The sequence below is a fragment of the Rissa tridactyla genome, chromosome 3, assembly GCF_028500815.1.
Source record: "Rissa tridactyla isolate bRisTri1 chromosome 3, bRisTri1.patW.cur.20221130, whole genome shotgun sequence".
NCBI lineage: Eukaryota > Metazoa > Chordata > Aves > Charadriiformes > Laridae > Rissa > Rissa tridactyla.
The window spans coordinates 19,365,434-19,383,920 of record NC_071468.1 but is presented as its reverse complement, the minus strand read 5'-3'; the positions used below and the strand labels follow the sequence as shown (position 1 = coordinate 19,383,920).

Genomic DNA, 18,487 nt, shown 5'->3' with positions numbered 1-18,487 from the left:
GAACTAACAAGGAGGCAGAACATCAGCAAGGAAGCAAGTGCAAGCCCCAACAGCTAAAATACCAAGGTTGATGCAGCAGCAAAACCCAGAAACAGCAACTCCTGTAGCAGCTCACACCACTGAGACATGCAAAAGGCAAGTAGAGGGGAAAAATACTTTTTCTAAACCAGCAAAACTCTGCTGACGGTGCTTATATACTCTGTTTGGGCTGGGCAGGCGGCGGCGTAGCTCTCAGCCTATGCTTTTGAAAATTAAACATGCGCTGTCATATGCAGTTGTGAACACAAGTGATCTTACTGGTACGTATAATTTTAAGATATGAATATCTGTGCTCAGATATACCCTGATAACATGTTTATCTAAGGTGCGCAGAAAACAACTGCATGCACAAATAAACAGCTGCACACTCAATGTAATCACACTCATCTCCTGAGTATCCACTTAAAAATATTATAAATCTAGAGAGTACATGCGCTACTAAAGCACCAGCCTCTGAGGAAGAAAGGCCACAGTGCAGGAAAAATACAAAATAAAAGAATAATTCTTTTCTAACGCTGATACTTATTCCACACAGTCACTCATTTCTGATGGGGGATCTGAGGGATCACAAAAGCACAATACAAGTTATACGTTGACTAAATACCATCACAAAATGCTACGATATAAAGGTTGGAGGGATTAACACAAAAGGTCCCACTCACTCCAAGACAAATGTCTCCTTCATAGTTCAGTTCCCAGCCACCCCGACTGCTCAGTCAGCCCTACCATTCCCCAGCGCTGGGACGGACCCGCCAACCACACACCCCAAAGGCTTGCAAAATCTCTTGTTGATACTGGCACATTTGTAGAGGAGATTTTAATTACCACCACACCAAAAGAGACTTTTTAAACACAGGAAGATCACCCAATAGTTTCCGCTTCAAATCTCAGCGCCTTCTAAAACAAAACTTCCATGGAGGAATTATGAATTTGCCAGCCTGGCAAGGTTTACACTCGGCTTCCTCCCTTCTCCTCCTTCAGTCTCCCACCTTTCCCAAGCAAAGAATGTGAGCCATGCAACAAAAATCCCTATTTTTAAGTATTTTCTATTTGCGAAAACCTTACACAATTTAATTGCACGTTTATATAGACACCACTTTTAAAAATAAATGCAGAGAAATTAATTTATTAGCATACATTAAAACATGTTGGGTTTTGCTATAACAATAAAATTTCTTGGCGATTTCCAAACAAGCCATAAGTGCTGGTGGGGGGGGTGTGGGGGAGGAGTACAATTCATTTTTCTAAATATATCTTTGTATTTAAATATTCTGCTCTAATACTTAAGCTGTTTTACACATTCCTACATTTCAGAAATTAACCGGGCTGTGTTTATCTTCTTCTAATTCCATTTTCTCAAGGTACTCGATCTTTTACTTTCAGGAACAGACTACAGTATGAAACACTAAGATTTCAAAAGGAGAAAGGGCTGAATTTTAGTGCAGGATGTTTTATCCTTACTGGGATGGTAATTTTTCTACTCCCTCTACTGGCATATTTTAAAAGCAAGGAAAGAAAATCCTGAACAGCGTTCCAGTTTGTAAAACATAATGAGAAAATATTTTTTGTAACCTCAAAATAATTGTTTGTACAACTTGGCAAAACATTAATCTCAAATCCTGGGGATTTTTAAGCCATCAGCAATTTTTGGGCAGATTTCTTTGGTATAAAAATTAACTGTGCGCCTCAAAATAAACATCCCAGACCACTTTCTGTTAGAATTACTATCAAGCAGTCCCATCACCTGTCACTGCTCAGATCAAAACAGATCACTCCCTAAAACATTCTATATGGCTAGTAAAAGACCCTAAGAGCGATCTATGGAATATAACTCCATACAATTAGCACGGGTCTACAGAAACGAGCAAAAACATCCTGAGCTTAACGAGTTGCTACTTAAATGTTAGACAGCGCTCTGTGAACCATTTTATATTAAAATTGGATAGTTCTAAACATCACACATACAAGAAGTATTGTTTGACACAGTGCCATTTTGATGATAAATTGCAATCTACAGCTCAAATAATTCTACCCAGGGATTAACATTTCAGAGGCTGAGCCAGAGATTATGTGTGTGGATCTTGAATTTCATCATCTCCCTTCGGCACAATAGCTTATTCTTCCTTTTTTCATCTATTCTCTCATGAAGGGTCAGGAAAGCTTAGCCTTGCTGTTTCATTCATTTCATCTCTACATTAACCAGATACCTTGCAGTCTTTAGTTCTTACGTGTTATTCCATTACAAATACTCCAGCTACACTGCACTATGCTACAGCTAATGAGGTATGTACCAAATCAAAGGGTGCCATCAAGTGGTTGTAGCACACTACCAGCATTATGCAAAGTTCGCGTTCTGCAAGGGGTTTCACCAGGACACACTATCCAGGGCGGCTTAAACGCTGCCATAATTTAAAGCTTTCGGGAAAATTCAGATGCTGAGGGATGGTGGCCCCACACAGTTTCATTTCCTTCCTTTTAAATTCTAAGGCTCAGGCTAACAGCTGGCACCACCACACAGGAGACATCCCTGTCTCTCACCACATGGGTCAGCAGGCTCCAGGATTGTTTTGGCCATTGCGTGCTCAGCTACTCATCGCTGTGCACCAGAGGACAAGTTAAGAACAGCCTTCATAACCTCTGAAAAGCCTCCCAACTAGCACTGGGACAAGAAGGGTGGGGGTTTCACAGAAGACAGGGAGAATAAATACAATTACTTGTGCCACCACATCCAGTTTCAAATCAAACTGAGTTACAGATTACTTGCTAATCTATAGTCATACTGAAATTGAAGATGATGAGGGAGCTTTTCCCTGCAATGATAGTGATGAACACCTTTGGCATTACTCAGCAACTTGAAGTAAAGATGACTTGATAGATCATTCTCCAGCACAAGCGTTTGATCTGACCCAAACAATTTGCCTTCCCAGATGAAACACTCCATAGCCAAAACCCATTTCATGTTTAACCATTTTCTTCTTATCCATACACTATCAGCTCTAAATCACAGCCCATTACTCCAACTCACCTTTGTCTGGCAGGTAAAACCCAACCAACCAACACCAAACCAAAAACCACTTTTCAGTGCACTGAGACAGATTTTTCCAATGAAAAAGAATGGTGCCTTTCTGAAAACTGTGGCTACCTTGCTGCCACAGGAAAAAAGTTTTGCCCATGCCACAGGACACAGAAGAGTGGGGATGCGATGAGACAGAAGATTACCCAATCGTGTCTCACCAGATCATGGCCATCCACACCATGAGTTCCAGAAGCTCAACTGCCACTTAATATACCGCCTTCAAGCTTGCACTGGCAAAGAAAATATCAAGAAAATGTGATTCAAATGTAACTGATGAAGATAGATATGATTCTCTTAATTTCTGAAAGGGTTTGGCTCCACAGTATATAAAGCTGAACAGCCATGACCAAACCAGCACAATCACCGACTTTTTAAGGACATAATTAACTTCAACCATATTTTTCCTGTGGTAGTGACAAAGAAATGTCCACGCTCAAGAAACAGTCAAGGCAAAGGAGGTCCAAATTCTTCTGAGATTGTTCCCATCTGCCCAAAAACTAGCAGCAAAGTTCCCCCATAGGGTCTGTCTACACAACCTGTTGCCAGCTCAGGCAACCGCTCATAATTTGGGATGCCTACCACAGCCGCTCTGAGGAAGCATACAGTCACAACGCACATGTCTCAATTTTCATCAACTGTAAAGCAACACTTGTGTGTGGTGGACCAAAGACAATTGGAAATTATAACACAGAAAGAAGTCAGCCCTTAACATTCCCAATGTTGTCACTCACAGCCAACTTCACGTGTCCCCATGTTCCCCTTCCACTTGCTCACAGCCAAATTCCCGATTCTGCAATACAGAACCTTCCCAGGAAACCTCTACACAAACTTCCAAAGACTGAACTAGAGGTAGGAGAAAAAAAATAATTAAGAAATTACCAAGAATCAAACTGAAAAGAGCCAAGCTACTTCCCAAAGTATTCCACAATATGTAATGGCTACAGAAATGAAAAAAAGAGAGCAAGAGCTTGGTTTTCATGGAGCAACAGAGGGCTGCTTCATTGGGAGACTGCAGAGGAAGGATGCAGAGGTAGTGATGGAGTAGGCAGCATCGAAGCCAGAACTATTTCACCAAGTGCAGGTGAAACACCCAAATTGTTCCACAGATCTCAAATATCCTTTGAGATAATACCCTTCCTCAACACCATCCATGCTAGTTATTTATGCAGTCTACTTATTTAATACCTCAAATCCTTCCTAATAAATGAGTTTCTTTGGTTATAATATATAATTAAAGTTATATAATATGAATTAAAACTAATTATGGGGAAGATTTACACAGATGATTCATGGAACAAGCACATGAACTTTATACTGATTCTTCACTGACAGATTTTTAGGGTTATTTTCCAAATAGCCCATTTTGTCCTTTCACTGACAAATATATAGACAAAATCCCCCCTAACTCATCACGCTCCTTCCCATGGCTGCTCCTGGGAGCAAGCACCCAATGCCCCAGCATTAAGGGGTTTGGCACTTACCGGAGCTACTTCTGCGAGAGCGTTTCCCTCGCTCTTATTCCACTTTAGCACAGGTACAGCTCATTCTCTCTGCTCCTTGTTTCCCTGCTGCCCACATTACTCGACCATACCCTTTCCCTTGGTCTCACCTTTCTCTTGCAGACAACAATTCCTTATGTAGCAACATTAGCCACATCTCGCCTCTTGTGCTTCTCGTTTTCAGGGAAAGATATATTAAAGGACAGAGAATACCAGAATAGTGGGGTTGGAAAAAAAACCAAACAACCAACCCGAGGGTGGGGAAAAAAGGTGAAAAGATTTAAGGTTTTGTCAGAGACAGATTTTGCTGGCAATTGATTTCTGTGTTCTTTTTCTATTCTTTACTGAATTTATTTAGCACTTAAACGTGGAAAGCACTAACAAATCTCTCACTTCAAATAACTTCCCACTCTTCATCAGAAAAATGCAAATATAATTTATTTCCATTTCGGGGATGTGTTTTATAGGCAAAATTAAGAGATATAATTCTTCATGCAATTTTCAACATCACTTCTGATTTGGTAAATATTGTATGTGATTTTTGTGCTGTGCCTTCCCGCAACTGGGGACTGTTCCATGGGGTTGTTTTGCTTTAGGGAGCAAAGCTTTAGAGAGTTTCCCACATCATACCCCTTGCTGAGCAAAATGCTCTTATGGTATAAATCATTAAAACTACGTGCAAAAACTGAGAGTCTTTAAAGAACAATCTCTGAAAACTAGTAAGCGTATTTATTTTTAGCAGGCAAAGTCCCCAGAGTCAGACCTGGCAGTTTCCTATTTCAGGCTGTGTAACGGCAGGGTATTAAAACAAATTTATAGATCCTGGTGCCCATCACGCTCAGCCTGCCAGTCTGCCAAACTGCTACACTTCCAGTGAGGACAGTCCACTTTGTTCTCAGTTCTGGTCTGAAGAAAACACCCCAGAAACAGAAATATTACTATTTAACAGCACAACGTAACATGTAAGGGTATCATCTTCAGGCTTTTAATTAATCACGTTTGGTATATTACTACATTTTATTTTTCAGGACACTAGAAAATCTAAGAAACATTTCGTAAGTATAGACCACTGCACTCAGAATAGCAAGCTTTGAGCTCAGGGGTGCAACTCTGTATGGGTCACGAATTTGGCAGAAATTCAGTTTAATCTTATATGTTATGTTAGTAAGCGGAACCACAGAAAACATTGAACAGCTACAAGATGTCATTTTATGTCACTTTATTCAATGACATTTTATTCACACAATCTTTCCAGGCTACTCTCAGATTGCCACTACACCTAAGCTAAACCAGAAAAAAAGTTCACTTCTGCTGCCTTGTCAAGATTCAAGAAGCAATTTGGCCCAGATATAGATAATGCAAAACAATAAGAAAGGAGAAGCTTCACGTGAAAAAACGAATATGATGGTGCAGTATCAATTCAGAATGAAGAATATGCTGGGAGCAAAAAACCTGAATGAAATGGCATCAATTAAGTTATGGAGGTCAATTAATTTCCATTATATTAAACTCTATTAAGACAGCTAACAACCAAAGATAAGAGGCTGAAGGCAATAACACTTGCTGCTATTACACTGCCAGATGATTTTCCTAATAACAACGGTTTTCAAGAAGCCAGAACTCTTATTTTTCTGTCATCTGGCTACTGTTCTGCTGGTGGCCACTATTTTTAAATAATATGCTCCAAGTTAAATTACAACTGCCTGCAGGTACAATCCTATCCAGTTACTTAATGCAGAGCTACATTTTACACAATAATGGATATTTTAATTCTTTTTTGACACATATTTCCATACCTTGAGCACATGCAATTGCGCGGTATTATCTCAGATCAACCAACATATTCAATTGGACTCCCAGATTATCTGCCTTTGAAGGTGACTTATGTCAAAAATATTTTTTTCATTAAATGTGTTGCCATTTTTTCCATTTTCCACACTGAATATTTTGTACTACATGGCTGCAACATATGCTGTTTTAATACCATACAGCTACCAGGTCAAAAATGAGATTTATCCATCATAATGTTGCCCCAGACAGTGGCATTTTACATAATGATATTCTGAACTGCGTCGAGAGCAAACACATATCCGTGACTGTATATAAATGTAAAAAACACTCTCAGACACATAAAACAGGAAAAAAAAGTGGCAAGTTGAACAAGCTTAAAAGCAAATACTTTTCTATTAAAAGGCAAGTTGCTCGGCTCAGCTTATGCCTAGAGTATGATTAGAACCCCACTGTAAAACAATTACCAAGACACTCTTCTGTATTTGATGTCTGAAAGAGAAACGACCTCATGCAGACTCTGTCTCTTGTGTGCGCTGGCAAGTATATTTTACTGCTGATTTTCTATGAATAAACATATGCTAAGAGTGGCTGAAACACACTGCTGGTTTTAAACATGCCTAATGTAGTATTAAAGGTTCGTTTCCAAAGCTGTCTGCCTTCTTTATCAGCTTCCTCCCTCCAGCTGGCAAAGAATACCACTGATAGCAACTCCAGCACAGCCCACTTAGCTATAGGAGACATGTCCTTCTAGCAGGAAATAACCCTCCCCAAAACCTAAACAAAATGGTTCTAGCAATTTAGAAACCCGTTGTACGCAACTGTGAATCAATAATAGCCATATGAATTATATGTCATCAAACTCATTTCGTTGTAAATGTTGCAGTGTACTGCACGTACTGAGCTCGTGAAGCTGGAGCCTGATACCCAGGCTGTGCTGCCCAATGCCCAGCAGCATCCTCTCTCCGTCTTCCATTTGCGAGACCTTCTCATCTAATTGTAGCATAAATATCAGAAAATAAGATGTCTCCCCTTTTCAGAAAATTCAGTAATACAGCTTTCAAAACTGCCGGAACATCTGCCAAATTGTATTTGATACAGATCCACTTAGCGCAGTTATTAACACAGCATCCGAAACAACATAATTTAAAGGACAGTTTGGGCACTACATTTCATTTGGGAGATAAATATCAAATAACAAAAGAAAAATTTTATAACTATTCTTGAAAAAACAGTAGAGAAGAGTTGGATGGACTCACATTTCACACTCTACTGATTTAAGATAAATAAGGTATTAAAAGTGTAAAAAGTTAATTACACATTAAAAGTTCTTGCAACAATTTACCTAAAATTCTCATTTAGATAAGATTTTTGTCATCTCACAGCTGTGGTTTAATAGATTATTACATATTCATGATAAAAAGGATTAGCGGTGCCCCTAATTTCAGGTGATCTGGGCACAGTCTTGTTTTGGTCAGAAGTAAAACGTCCATTGCAGACTAAACAGCAGCAGGGCGCGAGTGAACACCATCTGAAGCAGGCTTTGCTTCCGTGTACAGGGGTTTTGTGGGTCAGAATATAAATGAATGGAGAGAGCTGCTCAGAAAAGCTTACCCAGCACTTGCCCTCACGATCCAGGACCGACGATGCCTCCTCTCTGCCTGCTGTGCCATACAGGGGGGAAAACACTCCCAAACGCCCCCCGGCTTTCATCCCTTGCTCACATAACATTTCATCCTGGTTTTAGCCATACAGGACTAATTTCTCTTCTAATGCTGGGGAAAACTGCACTTTCAGAACACTCTAGTGTCTGAATTTGTGAAAATATTTACTATATAGCCAGCTAGTCTACATGGGTTTCCAGGTCTCAGTGTTTTCGAGCTCAGCAGGTGCAGGGATGAGGAGGAGCGAGACCCGGGCACTTGACCCAGGCTGGGCAACAGGGTTATTTCATACCATGAACGTCACATTCAATATAAATTAGAAAGTTTGCTGTGAAGTTCTCTCTGTCCTTGATGGCTGTGATCCTGAGAACTTCTTGCCCCAGTGTCGGTCCGTGAGCCCTTCCCTTCCTCCCAAAGCCACAGCGCTCGCAGTGTCCCACATTTGCTGTCCCCTGCTGGGAGTGCACAGCTTCCTGCTGATGGAATGGGCTGAGTAAAATCCTTGTATATTTTATATTGGGATAGGGATCAGTATTTCTTCTTTTGTATTATTAATGCTAATTATTTAGCCTTATTCTATTAAATCTGTTTATATATCAACCCTTTGGTTTCCTTGCTTTTTTCCCCCCGATTCCCCTTCTCAGGTGGGGAGGGGTCATCAGTTGAGAGAATAATTGTCTAAACGACAATAGATTGTTGTGGGTTTCTCAAACCATAATACATTTGCACTAAATACAGGTGGTAACTTACTTGTCCTACAGCATTTAGTGGAAAATTTCACCACAAGAACTCAAGCGTGCAACCCGTTTCCGTTATCTTCTGTGATTTTCAGAAGGTGCCCAATTGAAGCAGGTTGTTTAATTAACTGACCCTGTAGGGTCGGTGCAGACGCAGCCAGGAGACCCACCCACCCCTGGCCATCCACCCTAACCCAGGGTAATTCCCTTTGTGCACAGCTCCCCCCACCCCCCCCACCCCCCCCCCCGGCTCCTTCCCAAAGCCAAGACCCTGCCTCTGATGGTGTTCTACTTTCAGGAAAAATTGCCCAGAAAGGCCACCGTGGTGCACACAAGAAACGAGAACATGTTACTGAAAAAAACACCAGATCGCGCCCCCCCCGAAAGATTTCCTACCCTGTCTCCTTCAGAGCCCAAGCAGCCAATCAAGACAACGATTTCTGCAAGTTTTGCTCCAAAAACCTAATCTCAGAGATTTCTCAACTAGAACGAAGTGCTAAATATTTAATGTAAGCAAAAACTAAAAGTAAAACAAGTTTTCTGATTCTCTATTACATTAAAGCAGAGCGAGAGGGAGATGGCTGACAAAGCAGCATTTAATTCCTAGCTCTATCTAGACCAGAATACCCAGCCTAATTTACACAGACAGACAGTCACAGTTCACATAATCACACACAGCAGAATATGACAGGGGAATTAAAGGACCAGGAAAGCATGTCTGAACGATGAGCTTCCTATTCTAAATGTATTAAATGCAGACATTTAATTCAGAAAAAGGCCAACCTGGTGGGTTCTTATTTTAAGCAAAAATTTATTTCAAGCAGAAAATACAAAACGAATGGTGGAGCTTTCTTTACTACTTTTTCTTAAATAAAGCAAATAGCGAATTTAAACTGAAGCTCCCACATGCTACAAAGATGCACTAGAAAAGATAGCCAAGATTTTGTAATAAATTCTGGTATAGCAACTGATCAGCAAATAAGGAATCATCTTATTCCATATGCAAGTCTTTTTCCCCAGGTTCTTTCTGCAAATGGCATTGACAGTACTCAGAATTTCAATTCACTATGCTACGCTGGCATTTGCCTCCCAACATTTATTTCCAGGAACAGGTAGGCAGATTTGACATCTAGACTTGGGCTTTTATTCTGATGTAAAGCAAAACTTGCTCTGGCGAAGTTAGTGTCGCAGCACTGCTGTAGCAAAAGGGATTTAAACACCCAGTATAAAAGTCTGATTTTACCAAAAGTCTGGACTAATTACTATTCAAATTCAAATGCTATTTCTTGAAAAGCCTCACTTGGAAAAAAACATATTCAGAGTTCTATCTGAATGAAAACTTGTTGCTAATAGCTCATTTTATTGTATCACATTTAAAATCGGTCACCTTTAATACTATAAACAAATTCATTTCTACATCTTATCCACCTGCCCTCTCTTTCCCATTACTTTCACATTATTTATCACCTTTATTTGTGTTGTCATGCCGAAAAATAACAGATGGGCATTTTAGGAGAGAGACATAATCTCTGCAAACCTGTGAGCGATACAACATGCTTTAGGGCATTCAAAATGAGAAATCATCATAAGCAACCATGATACAGAATTTCAAGGGAGGAAGCCACAAAACAACGCACTTGTACCAATAAAATGATTATGTCAAACGTTCTGTAACTTCTTCTACTGATTCTTTCATTTTGAGGCTTTGCCCACATTTGAGTTCAGAACTCTTTTAGGGTTAGAGTTTCTGAAGTTACGCAAGAGCAATAGACAAAAGGAAAAGACAGATCTCATTTTTCAGCTTAAACTTGTTATTCTTTATAACTGTGTGCTGCAGGCTAGCGTGAACAGCAAACTAACTCCTTTTTCCTCAGTTCAGCAGCTTTGTTGGACATATTTTCCAGGGGAAAGCATCTAGAATACCCTTCTTGATTAAGGTTTTAAAAAAATGACTGGAAGCACAGATGCGTCTCACAGAAGGAGGTACATTGACAATAAATCACTGTCAAACTTGAAAGCTTGGCGTGGTTTTCTTCACCATTCGTTACCTTAATATTCAAAAAGGCACTATTAGACAACAAAAAGGGACAACAAAACATTTTGGAATACTCTCTAGACAGGATAGATGCAGAAGCGAATTCAGTTTCCAAGATCTCAACAGAAGAAGAGCCTGGAAATTCAGGGCAATGCTTCACCAGGCAGGTGACGGTGTGCAGGCAGAGCTGGGCGCTGCCTGTCCCTGAAAGCAATGGGCAGCGCGAGCAAAGCAGGATCATAGAATCACGGAATAGTTTGGGTTAGAAGGGACCTTGAAAATCACCTGGTTCCAACCCCCTGCCATGGGCAGGGACACCTCCCGCCAGACCAGGTTGCTCAAAGCCCCATCCAGCCTGGCCTTGAACACCTCCAGGGATGGGGCAGCCACAGCTTCTCTGGGCAACCCGGGCCAGTGTCTCACCACCCCCACAGTAAAGATGCTGAAATACTCACTCACATAAATGAGTCCTTAGAAAGAGAACGCTAATGATCTGCTAGTCCAATCAAGGGAAATGAAATCCCATGTGCAACCACAATCACATTATTGTGGTTGATTAGTCAGAGGTGAGAAGAAAGGAGGGAACCTCCAGCAAAGCAAAAAGCAGAATCTCTTCTCCATAAAAGAACAGACAAGGAACAGCAGCCTTAAACAGAGATCTAGGCCAGAACGATTCCCAACAGCAAGGGGAATGGAGGACTGGAACAGGCTGTTTGGAGACACTGCAGGGACCCCGACCCCATCTTAAAAAGTTTTAAAAAATAGTTTAGGCAAGTGTTTGCTTGGAATGATGCTGCCTTGAGGCAACAGAACAGGGCAGGCGAGGCTGCCTCCAACCCCAGCCTTCATGAATCTATGAGCAAAGCTTCAAAACCAGGCAGGGCGTTTTTCTCCATTCATCTGCCACATTAGTAGGTCTGGGATGTCCTCTTCTGTACTTAGCAAAGACCATGCTTTAATAGGCCTGCCACATAAAGAGAGTAATGTGGTTAGTATCAGGAATACAGCGATGATTGCCAATGCCTTGATTACGTTGATGCTACTGGCAAGGGCTCACACACCACAACTCTGGGCCCTACGTACAAAGGTGAAACAGGATGGAAGACAGAGAAACCTACTATGCACCTTGGGACATATTATCATAGATTCGCTTAGGTTGGAAGGACCTCAAAGATCATTTAGTTCCAACCCCCCTGCCATGGGCAGGGACACCTCCCACCAGACCAGGCTGCTCAAAGCCCCATCCAGCCTGGCCTTGAACACCTCCAGGGATGGGGCAGCCACAGCTTCTCTGGGCAACCTAGGCCAGTGTCTCACCGCCCTCACAGTGAAAAATACATGCCACTTATAAGCTATTAGAAATACAAATCTGGGCTCAAAAAACACTTACTGCAAAAAGCTGGCAAATTTGTTTCATAGACCAATTTTTTTACCCTCTGAAAACATACTATGACTTTTTCAATTTAATTTACGAATGTAGGATGTAGCTGTCCACAAAGCTGTCAGCAAACAGGCAAATGTGATGGTCCATTCTGAATGGATGTTCTTATGTGCTTTTCTATGCGTTCAGTACGCTAGGAAGCAAAATGCTATTTTCCCATCACTTCAGCTACCTTTATTTTAGACAAAGTTCTTGCACATAGAGTCAGTGAAAGCTTCAACACATCTGGACCAGTTTAAACCTTCGCTCTTCCCTCCTGTCCCTTTCTTCTTCCATTAGGTAGACAATCTGCAGAGATTAAGAAACATAGCCCAAACTTCAGGTCAGCTCAACTCATCTTAGAGATGCAGTTGACTAAAACTCATCAGCTGCCCTCATCCTGGCACCTCTGAGGGGATGCTTAATGATTGTCCCAGCACAGGCCACTTCACTTGAAAACTGTTTTACTGTTAAGCGGCAAAGATGTATTTAGAAACATGCACTGTTCTTTTACTTAAATCAGAGAGCACAGAAACCACACAGAAAATCTGATAGAGGCATTAATGCTGTTTGTGAGAGTTTGCCCTGGTACCTATAGAGTCTCCTGCCACGCAGAAGCTCTCTGTTGAGCACTGGTATACCAGAAACCCTGAGAAAGCAATTCATAAGAGAAGTCAGAAGTTAATGCTGAAAAAAAATTAACACTGGAAGTTGGAGCTCAGACAGTGAAAGGAAATAAGTGTGGCAACAGCACATATTCAAACTACCTGTAAGAGCAATGAGAAAGAAAAATCACTTACTGGAGAAGTGGCTTATATTTTTAAATAGAAGGCAACTAGTCCTTGTTCTCCAAGCTGAACAGGAAAAATAAACTAACACCAACCTGTAAGATTTTGAAAGCCTATTACCTCCCCACAGATGGGTAAGTCTTATTCTTAGCTATTAATTTCTTGCTCTCCAACTTGCAACAGCCGATCTGAACATCCAATATTATTATCCAGAAGAGCATAAAAAACAAGACAACTCCAAGAACTGCATCATGAAGAAAAAACAGATAATCAAATACACAGAGTACGGTTAAATAAAGATGAAATTAGAGACAAGAAAGTTAGCAGTAAATATACAGATGACGCAGCTGTGAAGGAGGTAAAGATATCAGCCTCTTCACTGATGGAAAATGAATATCAACACGTAAATACTAAGAAACTGTGCTATGATCAAATTATTTATGGATTAGACATACAGTAGATGACAAAGGTTCACTTACGAGAATAGAGTGACTAAGACATTAAAAATACAGTTAGAAAAGAAAATTCCTACAATAACCAAGGTGATGGATCACAAAGTACATGTATTTGCAGGGTTAAAATAAACTGCACCCACAAACAAACAACACAACAAGAAACCCAGATGAAAAACAAGGGGAAAAAAAAAAACCACCAAACCCCCAAATTTGTTGCTTCATTTTCATTTACAGCATGGTTATCTTGCACAAATCACCTCACTACTACTTAAAAATTCCTCTGAAAGTCCACAATAACCTTCTTTTGAATCTGGCAGTATCTGCCAGCAGAGGCATTGAACTTCAGCAGAGTACCTCTTTTAGCTGATCTTTGCTTGGCCATACTGAAGCATTACAAAATTATTTTGGAAACTGATTTTTAACAATAATTAAAAAAAAGCTCAAAAGACATGTTTTTAGCAGAATTCTGATTGCTTCATAATGAAAGAACATCCATAAACTTTTCAGGCTTCAGTATTTTCCGTTTGGAGTGCTGCTACCCAAGGCAGTAGGGAAACCTGCAGCCTCTGAGGGCACAAGACATACTTGGACAAAAAGGAAAATCCCGCAAAGGACCATAACGTCCCTGCACCTGTGACCTATCCTAGCCAGGTTCAATAACAAATATGTTCCTTTAAAACCAGGAAAACCACGTTAAACCTAAAAGGGGTAAATGTTGACAGTTTTGGGATGGAAGAGATCAACCTCCTGTCTCCCTGGCTCTCAGATTTTGAACAAGCAGGTGTTTTGTGCTCTGAAGTCTCCACCATTTGTCACTTGCTCCAACAGATGAACATATTTTCATCCACCACTAAGTGGAGCTGTTACTCTTGGAAAAGAGATTCTCCATATTTTCAAGTATATTCGCGGACCAGATTTTTTTTTGGCAGTATCTACAGTTTTCTGTAGTGTTTCATAAAAAAACCAAAACACAAACAAAAAAACAACCCCCCCTCCCCCCCAAAAAACCAAAAGAAACCCAACCTGTTTTTTATATATATTCTGAGGATGATACAGAAAAGGTGGAGAGGGACTCTCTATCAGGGAGCAAAGCAATAGGACGAGGGGGGCAGTTTTAAACTGGAAGAGGGGAGATTTAGATGAGATATTAGGAAGAAATTCTTGACTGTGAGGGTGGTGAGACACTGGCCCAGGTTGCCCAGAAAAGCTGTGGCTGCCCCATCCCTGGTGGTGTTCAAGGCCAGGCTGGATGGGGCTTTGAGCAACCTGGTCTGGTGGGAGGTGTCCCTGCCCATGGCAGGGGGTTGCAACTAGATGGTCTTTAAGGTCCCTTCCAACCCAAACCATCCTGTGATTCTATGACTTATGTATATTCTAATCAAAGAATAGATATCTACTTACCAGTGACTATTTGGCAGTTCTCATGGGATGAACTAAGGGCATAACTAAGGTCGCAAAGAATAAGTTTGCACATAACAAAAGATTGCTCCATCACCAATATATAGGGGAACTGTTTCCATCTGTTTTGGCAGAGGCTGCATGCTTTGGGCCACAGCAACTGAAGCAACCTCCCACGCCACAAGCATTACTGCAGCTCAGAGAAGATTTGAGGCAGAAAGTGAGAACAGCGCGCAGTGGCCGTATTACCGCCACCTCTGGATATCATATGATGACGTGTGAAAAAAGCAATGTGTGATAAAGCAGGACCTAAAGTCTACATGCCCACTACAAACTTCTGAAAAAAATCTGCTGCAATGCCACAGGAAACCCAGCTATACCCAGAGGGGCTGGTTGAGAAATACACCGACATTGTTTTACCCAGAGTTACTTGTACGGTGACAGTTGGTGATTGAGACTTCCCTGATTAAAATAAACTAAGTGAGAAAGAAAAGGAAACTCCAGGAAACAGTAACTAAACTGTGTTTTGTGTTCATAAGTCTCATAAACGAAAATAGAAACTTGACATTTAAAAACAAAAGTATAAATTAAGCACTTGGCTTTCAGCCCTTTTAAAATGTTCAGTCACTGGTCATCAGAATAAACCTTAGCTTTGGACACCCAAATTACTTCTGATACCAACAAGAAAGAAAAAGCAGCTTTCTTAAGCAAAATAAGGATAACATGCAAATTCCATTGCTTTCCCATACTTCAGTGCTCTGTGGCACTACTATGACTCTTTAGACGAGCAAGTTTTTCTTGCTGTTTACAAGCAAAGTAAATAAAAATTAAATCATGTTACTGAGAAATAGTCCAGAATTAAACTATAGTAATGAGAGAGAAACACACTGTCTTGATACTACAGTCCTTTTAAACGTACTTCAAAAAGAACTTTCTTCTTCAAGGGAACTCCAGGTAAAGCAGGTCCCCAGAGCGGAAGCTGCAGCCCAACACGGGGAAGGGAAAGGAAAAAAGTACTTCATGAAGCACTTGCTCTATGCAATGTTAAGCCCTGCTGTTTGGCAAAGCGTGTTGTTTGTACAGCCCTCAGGAGCTCAGCTCTCCGTGAAGTTCTGGGAGCTCCTGACTCAGAGGAGTCAGAGATTCCCAAGAGCCACCTTTTGGGTTTTCGTTGGGTGCCCAGGATGGCTCCCCCATGCAGAGGGAGCAGGACTGGGATCCCAGGGAGCACGTCTTGACTCTCTTGCACTTCCCTTAGGAGACCACGGCTGGTCCCACCTCTCCACCCTGCCTCGGTTTCCCCACCTATGAAACGCAGGTGACGAAACCGTGCTCTTGGCTAAAGAGTGGCGTTCAAAACCAGGCAGGGTGCACTGCCGTTTGGGATGTACAGATGTCATAACCCAGCTCTGACTTGTTCACTCCCCTGCTCATAGAAAAATAATGTGTCATAACCCATAAAACAATGAGTCATAACCCAGCTCTAACTTGTTTACTCCATTGCTCATAGCAAAATAATGCAAGGAAGACTGATGCTTACAGGGAAGGAATTTAAGCAGTGTAGTATAGTACTCCCCTCCCTGTTTTTTAATTGTAACATAACAACAGGTATTTTAATAAGCCTTTATTCCTACAGAGCAAGGTTTTACTGTGGTTCAGCACCTCACATCTTACTCAAATTTTTTTCAGCATTTGGACACCCTTTAATCCTTTAAATGATCTTACAGGTTTTTAAGAAATAAGCAATACCAAAAAAAACCCCAAAAAACAACAACATTCCAGCTTACATTCTCTATGACAAACGTCCATTCTTTGTCTTCAAACTCTTCGGCGTGGGGATCCTAGAAAAACAAAACGGAGAACTTAAGTCTAAATATAATCCAGGGTGCAAGAAATTGTAACTCAGCCAAGATTTTCACATACTCATAGAAATATTTTACCCACTGAAGATGACAGAGGAAAATATTTTAGCTGGGTTGTAGGCTTCAATGGACGTCAACAAGATGACGAGCAAGTTGGTGTAAAACTGACAGTGAAGATTTAATAAAGACCCCTACAGACACAAACATGAGGCTGACTCTGATAAAGGCCTGTAACTCTATTTCCTTTCATCCGGGGCAAAAGGAAGATAGATCTCACTTTAATTCTGAAGTTCCACCTTCCAAATAAACACAATTAATCTACATCTTGCAGAGAACAGTGGAGGAAGGCACTGCTCCAACCTGGCACAAGAAGGCATACACCTACAGCAGGCATCAAGAACATCACCCCAGCCTCCTCATGCCCGGACTCCATCAGCATGAGCAGAGACCCAAAGTCACAGCTTCTGCACAGTACCTCGTTTCACTGCAGATTTCTTAAATACCTATTCCTTACTTCACAACATTTCTATTACATCACACACAAGGATCAAACATCATTTTCACCAACAGGAAGACAAATAACAAGGTTCATATATTGGGCATTTGCTTCCAATTTAATGAGCTTTCAATCCAGTGCTGCAGTCTGTATTGAGGTTGTCTGAAATTAAGGTAATGGTGGAGACATTAGGTCATTGCCTTCATGACTCTATCAAGAATCCGACTTTAAAAAAATACTTTATATATATATGCGTATGTGTGTGTGTGTATGTGTATACATATAAAATCTGTCAAGCAATCTTAGTTCTGACCAACCACAGCAAAATAACTTCCACTTGTCTTGCAAAACAGCTTCTCACACTGCAAGAATGTGACTTTAGGCTTTCTTCTGACATGAAGCCTCATTTTGCTATACCTCAATTTCATCCAATTATTTCTAGTTATAGGAAACCACTCAATTACTCCTTTGCCTCCGACACTTGCATGCTATAGACACTTGTAGATAAATGTCACTCCCATCTAATCAGCCCTTGCCACCAACATATACAGGACCCCTCAGCACCTGCAGAGTTCTCTTGCTATTATTTGGAGCCTGCTCACAACACAACAAGCACCGCACTAATTCCATCTTGCTGCTGTAAGTTAAAAAAACAGATGGAGAGATTTTGCTTTTACTTTATCTCCATTAGTACCGTCTTTCCTTTCTATATGCCTTACATTCAATCTTTATAACTCGCCTTATCTTAGTCTTTGCTTTAACCATCCTTGTTTCACTTAGTTTTGCCTTGAAGTCAGACATACCATCAGCAAAGGGTCTGTATCACCGTACTACACAGGATTCTTTTAACTAGGTATCAGCAAATGCACAAAATAAAAGTAACAAGGTTACAGGGTAAACAACCACTAAAAAGAATTATTCTTTTCTTTTTCCAGAACACAAAAAGAGTGGGAATGTGTGCTCTTAAATAAACCTCCTCTATGAACAAGCAACAGGAACATTTCTAAAAGGGTGTCATCCTATCTCCTCCAGTGCAATTCTTCCGACAAAATCCAGCAAAGGGGGTTGACTGCTCTGCAGCCCCCCTGTAAAACACTGGCTCTGCTTGCAGGAGTCCCCCCACTGGGCATCGATACGCTCACAGAGGAAATTCAGCAACACATCAGACCTCTGGCACCATCATTAGCTGGGTATTTAACAGCTCCAACCACAGGTCTCATACACAATATG

At 41.0% G+C, this 18,487-nt stretch overlaps 1 protein-coding gene across 8 annotated transcripts in view; it reads right to left on the bottom strand.

Annotated features, from left to right (window-relative positions):
* Positions 1-18,487, bottom strand: part of EHBP1 (EH domain binding protein 1) — a 231,021-nt gene that overhangs the window by 158,032 nt on the left and 54,502 nt on the right. For all 8 annotated transcript variants that reach the window (XM_054194439.1, XM_054194431.1, XM_054194432.1 and 5 more), the window contains exon 5: positions 16,687-16,740. In XM_054194439.1, coding sequence (XP_054050414.1) covers positions 16,687-16,740 — 54 coding nt within the window. The remainder of the gene's footprint in view (positions 1-16,686; positions 16,741-18,487) is intronic.